Raw genomic sequence first — 12500 nt, forward strand, 5'->3', positions numbered from 1 at the left:
CCAAGGAGTAGAGGAAAAGGTAGGGCAGGATGTGGTAAAGGATGGGGTGGAATGTTTAGATTGTCTATTGGTCATGACCATGCTGGGCACATAGAGGGCAGCGGGCTGTAGAGCAACAGTGTTTGACATTGACGAAGAAGAGGTCGATATGGACAGGGCTAGACACCACCAATGTAATAAACTTACTGGGGAAGGTCATGTCTACGGAAGTTAATCTTGGTAATATTTGCGAAGGGCTTATGCTGGCTTCTGTGAGGAATAGTGTAGCACTGTACTGCCACGGATCATAGTCGACTAGGCAGGCAAGCAGGTCGTTTTCAGTCTGACCAGTCCTTCTCGTAGTAGGGGAGACGGAAATAGTTCCAGTACAAATATTAAGGGAAGAGTGAGGTTGATCAGGAAGAGGTTTGCCTGTGAAGTCAGTCAGGGTAGATGGTGCATGAGCTGGGACTCGGATGTAACTGTAACAAGGCGTGAATGATCGGAAAAACTGCAACAGGAAACTTTGCCTACTTATATTTTGGGGACATGGTTGGGTGAGGAGGATATTGTCAGAGTATGGGGGTTGTAGAGGGAATCAAAGAATGGATCCCACTTGGCTGGGACAAAAAGAGTACTCAAAAGGTTTGCAGAGGTGGAAACAGTAGAAGGACGAGGGCGGGAGGAAGATGGGGGTTGTGTGGAGTGAGGTAGTATTGTGGGGAGGAGTAGATTAAGGATGAAGAATAGTAATAATTTGGGAGGGGGGAGTACGAGATGAGGTGGAAGACGGGAGAGAGGAAGGGTGTATTCTGAAGGTTAAGTAATGATCTGGGTGGATGATTCGGAATAGATAAGAGTCGACAACAAACATTGAGGAGGGAGGAGGGTCGGAGCTGTGGTCCAAGGTAGAGGTAGGGAAACCAGATAAATTACATTTAGATTGGCAAGTTGATGAAGGGGTGAGCCTTCATGCACCTAATAAGAGTAAAGAATCTTCACTGTTGGTCATGGCGAGCCTGAAATAAGTGGGGAAAGGAAACGGTCTGCCCTTCAGGGTCGCCATAAGGAGGCCGTTATGGCAGCCAGTCTTTCATCCTTTCAGCATGACTCTCACACTATAGGAAGTGGTCAGAGGAAAGGGATGAAGCAAAGAAGAAAGAAGAAAAAAGAAAGAGGAAGAAGAAAAATCCATGCAAAATTAGTTGAAGCAAGGGTTGAGGCCATGGTAAGGGCGATTCCCGATCTCAGTCAAAAGCTGAGAGAAGCTAGGGAACAAATGTGCACAGGATTCCGTTTGTCTGCTGAAGAATGTTTTGACATTCTGTTTAGTTTCCTAATGCTAGCAACTATTACTTTTCCTGTAAAGTATGTCATATTACCTACCTATTATATTTCATGAAGTTTTCCGGATATCAATTCACTGTCTCCAACCTAGTTTAATGTATTGTTCTTAAGTAAGCTGATACGCACATACAATGGACCTTATCATGACTTTGTCAAATACTGCTCCAAAATGTATGTGAAAAAGCATCAGGTTCGGTCAGTGTAAAAAAGGGGAATAAGAAGGGATTCCTCCAGCAAAACTTTATTGTGATTCTTGGCAACACAGATTTTTGAAAGCAAATAAACTGCATTATATAATGTTATGAATAAACATATAAGCTGTAAATGTTTTCTAATAAACGTGTATCATAATGACATTATATATACAAATCTATACATATCAGACTAGTATTCATACACATCTTAGTCTAGCTTGCAGACTTACAGAGATCACACAAAGCAACTACTATTATACAAGTTGTCTTCCTGGGGACGTCATAGTCAGAATTATGGTCATTTCCTCTTATACTGAAATGGTCATACAATGACTGTTAATGAAGCTTATTACATTAGCATTCATAATTTGACAATTGAAACACACTTTTAGGTTATATTTACCTTACATGATAAAAAGCCAACAAAGTTTATATTAGAGAACACTTATCAAACAGTAAAATGAAGATAGATAATTGCATGTATCTCTTGCAAGTAGCCAGATGTTTAAAACGAGAATAATTGCTGTAAAATATCTTTAAGTTATATATTGTTAAAAAATAAATTTTGCTCATTATATCAGAAATAACATATCCCTCCTCTTATTAATAAAAATATTTGTTACAGTCTTTATCAAAAGATGTAAATAGGGTGTTGGCCCTTGAATATATGAATCAGGGTGTTGATATCTTACTGATAATTACTAGATATATAAAAAAGGAATTCAATAATTGTCAAATATTCTAATTTCATGATTTCAGTACACAGGTCTGCTTGGATGATTCTTCTGCATACCCCTATTCATAGCTCCACTGTGATGTGTATTGTAGATTTATTACATGAAAGACTTGTCCAGTTAACTGTTAAACATACCATGTATTCAGTAGTGGAAGCCGACTTAATATCTTTTACAACTCGGGACATGAAATAAGCATTACATAGTCTATGATTACCTAACAATAAGGTTTGTGTATTATAAAGTTCATCAATCCAGAAGCTTCTGGAACTTTAGCACCACAGCCTTTTTTGGAAATATGAAGATCTTGTGCTGATCACCCCACAAATTCTACTGAAAACTAAGTTATCTTGAAAAGGAACCATACAAAACAGTAATCATATGTACTGAAGGATGTGATACTTTGAATCAAGATGCACAATATATGAAGAAAGAAATGGTCCATCTTTAACCTATACACAGTGATGGGTTAGTGATATTATTTTCTAGTGCTCTTCATGTATTAAACCCTAAGGCAACAATACAAAAATAATATAAGGAATGTTGAATCTACTTATGATCATTTATATTTGATTCAGTTCCCTTTGCCCATATTTATTCTTTATTTTGACTGTATATGTGTTTTCTGCTTGGAATTAAATCTCAGATATTACTCAAAAAAAAAAAAAAAAAAAAAAAGTCAAACTATCACAAAAACTGAAAAAATTAGCATTCAAACTTATTCACAGGATTCACAACAGTAACACTCTAAACAACTCAGGAATGAAGTGATCACCCTTATTATAAAAGATCTGTGTTTACTGGAGATACTTGTATACTTTGAAGCAGTGGTTTCCAGAATCGGCCACAAAGATATGGCCATCTGGAGTGAGGGTCATTCCTTGAGGACCGTAGAGTGGGTCAGCCAGTGTGTTTACGTATGACAGAAACGAACCTTGGGAATCAAACACCTGAAAAAATAATATACATGATTTTAAAATTGAAATTCCCTGATCATTTATGTAGCAAACATTTTTTTCGCTGCAACACTTTCTTTCTGCTTCATTCACAATTCTGTATTTTACATGCCCCCAAATAATACTGATAACTAACCTGAATCCTTGAATTTCCCCAGTCAGCTACAATGATATTATCATTGGAATCTACAGCAATGCCAGTTGGAGCATTGAACTGCCCATTGCCTTCACCACTGGTCCCAAAGGTGAATAAAAAGTCACCATCACTGTCAAATACCTGATAAAGAAACAAATATTAAAGTTAATATAAATAAAACAGGTGTATATATGCAATATATCCTACTTGCAACTGCAAGATTTTTTAAAGTCTACCCCTCTGCCAATTTTCTCTTGGCCTAGCCAGTTGCATTGATCTGCAACAGCAGATGCAGGCATTCTGCAGGCCATTGACTAAAATCTGTCTTTTAGAGTCAGGTAAGGTTATAATTTTATCACTCTATTAGCCCAATGAACAGAGGACCACAGTAAGAGTGACAATGCATTTTCATGATTTAAGATGTAAAGTTGTTCTCATAGTTCACTTTCAGTTACTTATTTCCAGTAATGATTTCAAATGTATCTCTAAAGATAACATAAGTAAAATAAAACTTTGATAATTAATCTGTCTTCATATCACTACCTGCATAAGTGGAACATATTGCTTTAAAAACTGAATATGATCATACAAAACAATGAAATATAGTAGTTCATTTATTTTCAGTCACCTTCAGGTAATGAAGTAACCTACAAACATTAAGAACAGAAATAAAGTCCTTAGTCTGCTCATCATTTCATACTGATATCAAAGTAAAATACACTGAAACATTATGTGACATGTGTCATAAGGTTACAGTTGCGTGCAAAGATTTGAAAGAAAACTGGGATATAACCCTGCATACATTTACTACATAGATTTACTTTGCAGCCTTACCTTAACACAATGATTGTGGAAATCTGTAATCACAATCTGTCCCTTGCTATTAACTGCTGCAAAGTGTGGTCCAGCAAACTGAAACTCATCAGTTCCACGGTTTCCAAACTTGGTGAGTAATTTACCAGACTGCTGGAACACACAGACACATGATGCCTTGTTGTCTACAACGATAATGTGTCCATTGTTGTCAACGCAGACCCCCTTTGGCCCTGCAAGTAATAAAGATTATACAATAGATAGTCTTGCAGAGCTAAACTTTTGACTTCTTAGAGCCTTACTGGATTTTTCCTACAGCACCAAGAAATAATGTGTAAAAATATCAAGATGACCCCTTCTAATAACTTAACTTAACATTCTATGAGAAATATCTAAGATAAAGGTATTGATATTGGATTCTGATGATAATAAAATGTCAAAAAGAGTGATTGAAAGAAGGGAAAGATGCATAATACTTTAATAGTCCATCTGTGTTTTTCAAGATCATGCTTCTCTTTATTCTTTGTGATGCATTACACTTGAAGAAATTATCTAAGCAGAATCATAATATATATCACATGAACTATAAAACTCCATAAACAGACTACACATTTATATAAAAAATTGATAAATTTCAAGATTCTGCAATCTGTTCTTGATTAATACATGTACATCAATCATGAAAATATAGAATACAAAAAATGAAACTAAAATCAAATATTACAATGCACATACAGTAACTTACCAAGAAGCTTCCCATTACCAATACGGCTGACATATTTTCCAGAAGGTTCAAATATTGAAACCCACTTGTTTTCATAATCTGCCACAACATAATTGCCATTTGGTAAAGCTGCTACTCCTGTTGGTCTCTGCAGCTGACCCGTGCTTCTACCCCGGACTCCAAACCTTTTGAGGGATGTACAGTCATAAGTTAGACTTTACTTTAACAACAAAAATCTTCAACAAGCATAGACATTGCATTGTTGTCCTCAAGAGCAATTTAATATTTGACTCAATTTATTACAGTGTATGAGCAAACATACAAAAAAAAAGAGTAGGCTATATACAGATGTCATTAATAAATAATGTAAATGGACAGTATTAAAGAATAACCATTACCTTAATTTGCATTCTCCACTTAAGGTAAACACCTGAATGCACTGGTTATTTGAGTCAGCAACAGCAATGCGACCATCTTTGATAGAATTGTATGTGATACCCTGGAAAAGAGAATCAAAGAATAAATACATTTATGCAAATGCCATGGTATACAGTACACAGTGTTCATCAATGCCCAATTTCTTTAGTATAAGTTTACCCTAGTTTACCTGTGGATTAACAAATTCTCCTCTATTTCTTCCCCTCCTTCCTACTCTGAGCAGCATATCATCTTCAATGGGGTTTGTCCTTCGTGAACAAGAGGACCGGTGAGAGAGGGGTCGGCGAGAAGTTCTGGAGGTGCGTGACGTTACCTGGTGAAAGATTGCAGTTCAATACACTGTTATAAATAAACACTAGAATTCAATGAAATAATCTAAGTATTCTAAAATAAAGCAGCAAATAAAACATAATCAAACTTGAGATTAAAATGTGTACAATACTTATTACCATTAAGTATATATCAATTATTGTTGAAAATACTAAACATAATTCACCTCAACAAAATAAAAGCTCTTACTTGTGTTGAATGTGATGTCTGTCTAGCTAAAGTATGTGGAGGCACTGAACGCTGGCTACTCCCACTATCCTCTTCTAGGGCAGCTGTTGCAGCTACTGTGAAAGGACTGCCACTCACTGGATGGCCATACAGCAAGACCTCAAGTGAGTATGTGCCTTCACACTGGACAGTGAATGCTACTTCATATGTACCATTGTTTAAATCAAGCACTTGCGGTTGGCACACTTCCTCCCTTGAACCACAGGGGCTTTTACTCGAGGCACGCGGAGAGAGAGAGGCACGAGGGGAGTTGGAGCCATGCCGTTGCACAGCTAAACTTGTCCTAGACAATGTAGCAGTGACTTCTGCACCACCACAAGCTGCTTTTTCGCCCTTATGATCCCTAGTTACCACTGTTACAATAGACTGTCGCCCAACACTGACCTGAAACAGCAGTAAGTCGGCATAATTTGGATGGATTGATCAGCACTTTTCGGATACACTAAATATTCACTTATGCAGTTTTCCACAACAGACTCTGAGTGAAACATTACATTTTATAAGTGGCAAAATTCTATTCTACATACATTCCCTTTGGAGTTCTTACCTGTCGAAGGGCTTCTCCAGTGCAGCTTGTCTGGTGAGGTACTGCGCTGTTACTTTGAATGCTTCCAACATGCAAAAATGCTGTCTTCAAAGGATCTATGTTGCCTATAACAAACCTAATAAAAGAAATTTAGGGATCGTACCTTTAGGGAATACTGAATAGTTTTGAATCTAATCATCTAGAGTTCAATAATGAATAATACTGATTTGAAGAAAATAAAGGTAAGTGTACAATAGATAAAGAGAAAAAAATTGGAAAGACACACACACACACACACACACACACACACACACACACACACACACACACACACACACACACACACACACACACACACACACACACACACACACACCTATAACATTATTTATTGAATTCTGTCTCTATGTTCTATAGAGAAAAAAATAATATACAAGTTTAATAACTGATTCATCAGTAAAGGCAAACTAAACCCTATTCAAATGTGAAAAGAAGTAATACTTGATGAATAAAGAACATAGTTATTAATGCCTAAAGAGTTAAAGTAAAAGACAATGATCAATCTTGAAAAAGAACAAAAACAAGCTCATAATATTAAAATGAAAATGGATGTAAATTACTTCAACAGATCAGTTTACAAAGGGCCTGCCACAAAAGTAGACATTGAAGTTGAAATCACCCAAGTTGAAGTTCACCTTGAATAAATAATACATTCTTATTTGAACCTATGTGTGTAACATTTGTGTTCTAGACACCTACTAAAATTTACACTGTAATTCATGAATAGAATGGTATTACTTACTTGAGATGACTATTTTCTCTGGGTGCTGGAGGCACATTCATGTTAGCATAGTCCATAAGTCGCTCCCCAAGCTGCTTCCTCACCAGCACGACCTCCATGGCTGGGCAGTGAGTTAAGGCCTTCTCTACGAATTCACATCCACTCTCTACACCTCCTACCCATGCTTCAAGCTCTTCCCTTTGATTGCCTGTGATGCAGAAAGTGGTCATGTAAAGTTTAGCCTAAATAAAAATTTTGCTCATCATCTACCACAGGTATGGATGCATAAAACGAAGACACAAATCAACAAGGGATCTATAATTACCTAGAGTCTGCTGTTTCTCTGATTCAATGGAGTTGAGCAAGTTGATAAGTGCAGTTTGTCTCTTGTCAAGCAATTCATGGAGGGTGTTGAAACACCTTCGGATTTCATTCTCAGCATCTGCCCTTCGTTCCTCCAGATTATGGCAAACATCTTGAATATCACAGATTGCTTCCTTCACACATGGCAGCTGTAGTTGTTTAAGAGGTTATTAGCTTCAATATTTTCTAAATAAAAGGATGAACTGAGTATCTAATACACAGTTTAACATTGTTGTTATTTGTGGTACAATAATTTTAGTTTGTTTTGAAATTATATGAAACTACTAAAGATTTTTTTTCAAGATCATGGCTAATATTGCTTCTCAAAGCATAAACTTCTGTCCTACACTAAATAAAATCGATCACTATAAAATGACTACTCACAGAAGTGTCCTTAATTCTACATTCTTTTCGTACAATTTATCACCAAAGTAGCTCAAAAACCTGAACTGAGGATCATCCAACCAACCTGCATAGTGACTCTGTCTATGAGCTGATGCATCGCTGCTCTGTGTTCGTCCACAGCATCGGTGAGATGGAGTGTGTTATGTGTGCGATGTTCTATGTCAGTGCAACTACTACACACTGCAGTCTCGCAGTCACGACAATAGAATCGTAGTGTCTGGCCTGGAAAGGTATTTGTACTGTTTAGTATTGGTATATTTTAGAAAAAAATATTTATCGTTAAGTACGGAGAGAAACGCACATACACCTTTGTAGAGATGATTACACACACACACACACACACACACACACACACACACACACACACACACACACACACACACACACACACACACACACACACACATATATATAAGTACATATGTATATATATATGTATATACATATGCATAGATGTATAAACATGTGTATATAACATTTATGCATGTTTGCATTACGTATTACATACATAGGTGCTTTGAAAACAATCCTGAACACATTTATGCACAAACCCAACATACATGCAACCCCCCCCCCCTCTCCTTCACAAGAATACGCATGACCTTCCGCAAGACTCCGTATGCGGCATTAGGTGACCTTCCCTTGACGATTCGGTATCAATTAATGATAAAATTCTAGGCTATTTAATTTTTGAATCGCATTGCATTTGCACATTTTTCTAAATTTAGCTTCCAGCATAAGGCTTTCCACTGAATACAGGTCTGACATTCTGATATCGATTATCAGAAATAAATAAATCAGAAATAAATCCAGCAATTCAGCAAATGCAGTCTTATACAAATATAAAATTACTTTTATAATTCCTAAAGAGATGTCTAGTAATTCCCTAAGTTTCCAACTGTCTTCTGTCTATTCTCTTGAAATTTCTACTTTTCTCAGCAACTTAAAATAACGATCGATGGTCACACTTCTGATAAATTCACGTCACACAAGCTACCTAACAATCTTCTTATCTTTACCACACGCCATTTTCTATTAAAACCCATAAAATGAGATTTCGTTTAATACCACTCAAAGGACACTAAATGAGAGGAGATTACGGCCGGGTTCTGAGAGAGCGGTCATGCCGACTTCCACACTCGTCTCTCGCGACCAACTTGGGAAGGTGCGGAAAGTCCCCTCGCAACTACTAAAGAATTCCTAAGCCTTACATTTTTTTTCAACTGACGCAACAATACCCGTTTTCTCTTTACGGCCAGATATAGAAAATGGGTAAAGTGTTGTACTCGTACACGCCCGTGTGTGTGTGTGTGTGTGTGTGTGTGTGTGTGTGTGTGTGTGTGTGTGTGTGTGTGTGTGTGTGTGTGTGTGTGTGTGTGTGTGTGTGTGTGTGTGTGTGTGTGTGTGTGCGTATGCGTGTGTGTATGAGTGGGCATGTACCTGCATATACGCATACACATCTCTATAACATTAATATGAATAATATAGTGTATATTATACAAATATACATACATAAATCCACTCACACGCGCGTGCGCACACACACACACACATATAAAGATATAGATAGATAAATAGATACATAGATACATATATATTCACAAAAAGTGTAAATGCATGTATTTACACATACATAAAGTTTTTTTTTTTTTTGCCCATGACACCTGAAATCTACTTACCTTGATGAGAGGGGCAGTAGAGTGTGGTATTGTCGTCATGGAAACCATTAGTGTCTGGCACGCCGCTTTCACTGTCTGCCAGACTCACCACACTGTGACTCTCACTGCCAGAATCCTGTCGATTGCAAAATCAAGATGAATAATGCAAACATGAAGACTATTTTCAGTCACGAAAACTCCCACATTAACCCTGAGGACACGTGACTGGACGGGGATCCTCTGGGAAGGAGGTCCGAGGCGACCCCGTCACGGAGACTGAGGAACAACTAATAATGTGAAAGTGCCAGATGAAACAGGGCGATACAAGCGAGGGTGATGACAAAGATCTGGAAAACTGCGCTCGTTTGCTTCCCCGAGATGAGCAGTAAGCCTAACGAGAGACAGAGAAACTACTCGTTACCTGTAAGTAGCATGACTGCCGAAATTGCTTATAATCTAATTTCTGAATTGCTAGTCCAATAAGGGCCTTGTTGGTCACTGCAATTCGGTTAATGGGTTCACAAAATTGTCAAGTGAAATTTCAGAAGCATAAACTGATGTGAAATAAATGGATTCATAGGGAAATAAGTGTGGGAAATTGGGCGATTCTTCCCTGCGGTATCGGAAACAGTAGTCACGGGTCACCCATCATTGTTCGGGGACAAAGAGCAGGGAAACAAAGGCGGCGGTGAGCAAAAAGGAAGACCGACGAAAGAGAAGATAAATTAGAGGGTGAACACTAAAGGCGATAGGCGGGGTTTCCTACCGGGGAGGGGCGGGGTATGCCCCTGGATGCTGGCACTGCACCGGGGCTCATGGCTGGTCACGGGTATCCTCGGCGAGGGAGATGAACTCTGCGTCCAGCGCCTTGGGATGCACTCCAGAGGGCCCGGTAGGGGACTGGATCACGGACCCGACGAACTCTATGAACAGCCTCCCTCTCGCTAGCGCTAATACTCGATATCACAAGATAAAAGTGACGACTACTGATGGTGGCTACTGTATTTTCCTTATCTTTGTACAGTTTCACAAACACCTCTCGTCGCTAGTCCCAAGGCAGCATATATATCGACACGAGACGTCGGGTCCTCCATCCACAAGTGCCTCACAGGGGGGCCAGCGAGAGAGCGCAGGGCGGGAGGGAGGCGGCGGAGAGTACTGCCACCCAGCGCTGCCATTCACACAGTCGTCGTCACCCGGCGCACGCACATGCTCGCGCCGTCCACCACCTACTCGGATTCGCATAAGAAAACGTTCTATTTCTCGAGTCGTATGACTTGGTAGATTCGTAGACAAAACTCTTCCAAGTTATTATTCACAAATTACCTACAGGATTAAAATAAACCTCACGAGGGTCGCGTTAAGAGAACTACAGTTATCTCTAAACAGAAACTAGTTATCTCTAAACAGCGTTCTTCCTCACGGAGACCACCGCGAAGAACCCGGAAACCCCGTGACCAGGCGCCCAGCAATCAATGCCACAACAGGTATCGGGAATCGCACCAGTAAATCGAGGGGAAGTTCTGCCACCTGGTGAGCTGGCGGGATCCCCCGTCAGGCAGCGGGACACCTTGTATTGATCTCGTCAGCGCCCCGGCCGCGCCTCGTTCCGCTCCGTCCGACCACGGCGGCGACGACACGTACGCACCGAACGCCGGGAGGGCCGGCGGAGTCCAACATGTGGCAGACAAGAAATGAACCAGTCGGGGAGGGGGGGGGGGGGATACACACCGTCACACACACGAGAATTATGAATGGCTGGGATACTCCAGACCTCGGCTAAACACACACACACACACACACACACACACACACACACACACACACACACACACACACACACACACACACACACACACACACACATACACACAAGAAGAAAAAGAAGCACACTCCTACCCAAGGCAAGAAGCTTCACAAATGCATTTAATGAAACTATACTACTCTCTCACCCTAGGGCTGGCACACTCATTTACCCGAAGAGGCTACACTTCACCTTAGTATACAATATGTGGCCTAGATAATCACGATTAGATGAAAACCACATTTTACTAAGGCAGTATTAAGGTCATATGGTTGATGTAAAACTCAGACTATTTCATTCATTGCAGACCAATTAATAGAAATACAAACAAACTATAAGAGTGTAAGTGATAATCTTAAAAGAGGAACGACTGGCTTCATTAATCATGCAGAACGGTCGACTGTAAGCCTGAAATGTGCCGCGGGCCGCACACAGGCGCGTGGCGAGGCGTGTGCTCGACCAAGGTCTATATAGACCTTGTGCTCGACACCCCTGCCTCAAGCCTCCGGAATCTACACGCGGGCGAGAGGCGGAGGAACTGAGTGAATTTACGAATTTTGCGAAAACGTGCGACTTTACGCTATAGCCAATGTCTGAAGCACAGGGAAGCGTATACGTATTACCACACCTTTCTACGGTTATTACGAATTTTACGAAAACGTGGGACTTTACACGATAGCCAATGTCTGAAGCACATGAAAGCGTATACGTATTACCACACCTTTCTACGGTTGTTTAATTCCTGCTCTCACTTCGGGCGCGACTTCAACAACGAAATCGGTGTCCAGCCAGATCTCTAATTCTTCCTCTGATGCTGGGTTTAAAGGGAGATAAATTATCTTTCATATCCGCCACCAAGAGAATTATTAACCTCATGTATTCCGCCATCTTTGCCTCTTAAAACCTCTCCTCCTTCTGCACCAAGGACAGATAATTGCTACATAATTCCCAGTCTTCTTTCCTGACGTATTAATTGGGAAACATCGATCCTGTTATGGTTTCTTCGTAAGATGATTGTACATACAGCTAATACTTACTTTCATACTTCTCTTTTTTACAATTTCTTTCTTATATCAGTCTGTCT

The 12500-nt window shown here is 39.6% G+C and overlaps 1 protein-coding gene across 9 annotated transcripts in view; it reads right to left on the minus strand.

The window, feature by feature from the left end:
- Positions 1-1551: 1551 nt before the first annotated feature.
- LOC113801796 (tripartite motif-containing protein 3) overlaps positions 1552-12500 on the minus strand; it is a 433201-nt gene continuing 422252 nt past the window's right edge. For all 9 annotated transcript variants that reach the window (XM_070121806.1, XM_070121807.1, XM_070121808.1 and 6 more), the window contains 12 exons: positions 9634-9748; positions 8019-8176; positions 7512-7698; positions 7208-7394; positions 6427-6541; positions 5841-6263; positions 5491-5634; positions 5282-5382; positions 4905-5068; positions 4181-4392; positions 3347-3487; positions 1552-3204 (listed from right to left, as the gene is read on the minus strand). In XM_070121806.1, the coding sequence (XP_069977907.1) occupies positions 3052-3204; positions 3347-3487; positions 4181-4392; positions 4905-5068; positions 5282-5382; positions 5491-5634; positions 5841-6263; positions 6427-6541; positions 7208-7394; positions 7512-7698; positions 8019-8176; positions 9634-9748 (2100 nt within the window). In that variant the 3' untranslated portion in view covers positions 1552-3051. The remainder of the gene's footprint in view (positions 3205-3346; positions 3488-4180; positions 4393-4904; positions 5069-5281; positions 5383-5490; positions 5635-5840; positions 6264-6426; positions 6542-7207; positions 7395-7511; positions 7699-8018; positions 8177-9633; positions 9749-12500) is intronic.

This window comes from Penaeus vannamei, chromosome 5 (genome assembly GCF_042767895.1).
Source record: "Penaeus vannamei isolate JL-2024 chromosome 5, ASM4276789v1, whole genome shotgun sequence".
NCBI classification, from domain to species: domain Eukaryota; kingdom Metazoa; phylum Arthropoda; class Malacostraca; order Decapoda; family Penaeidae; genus Penaeus; species Penaeus vannamei.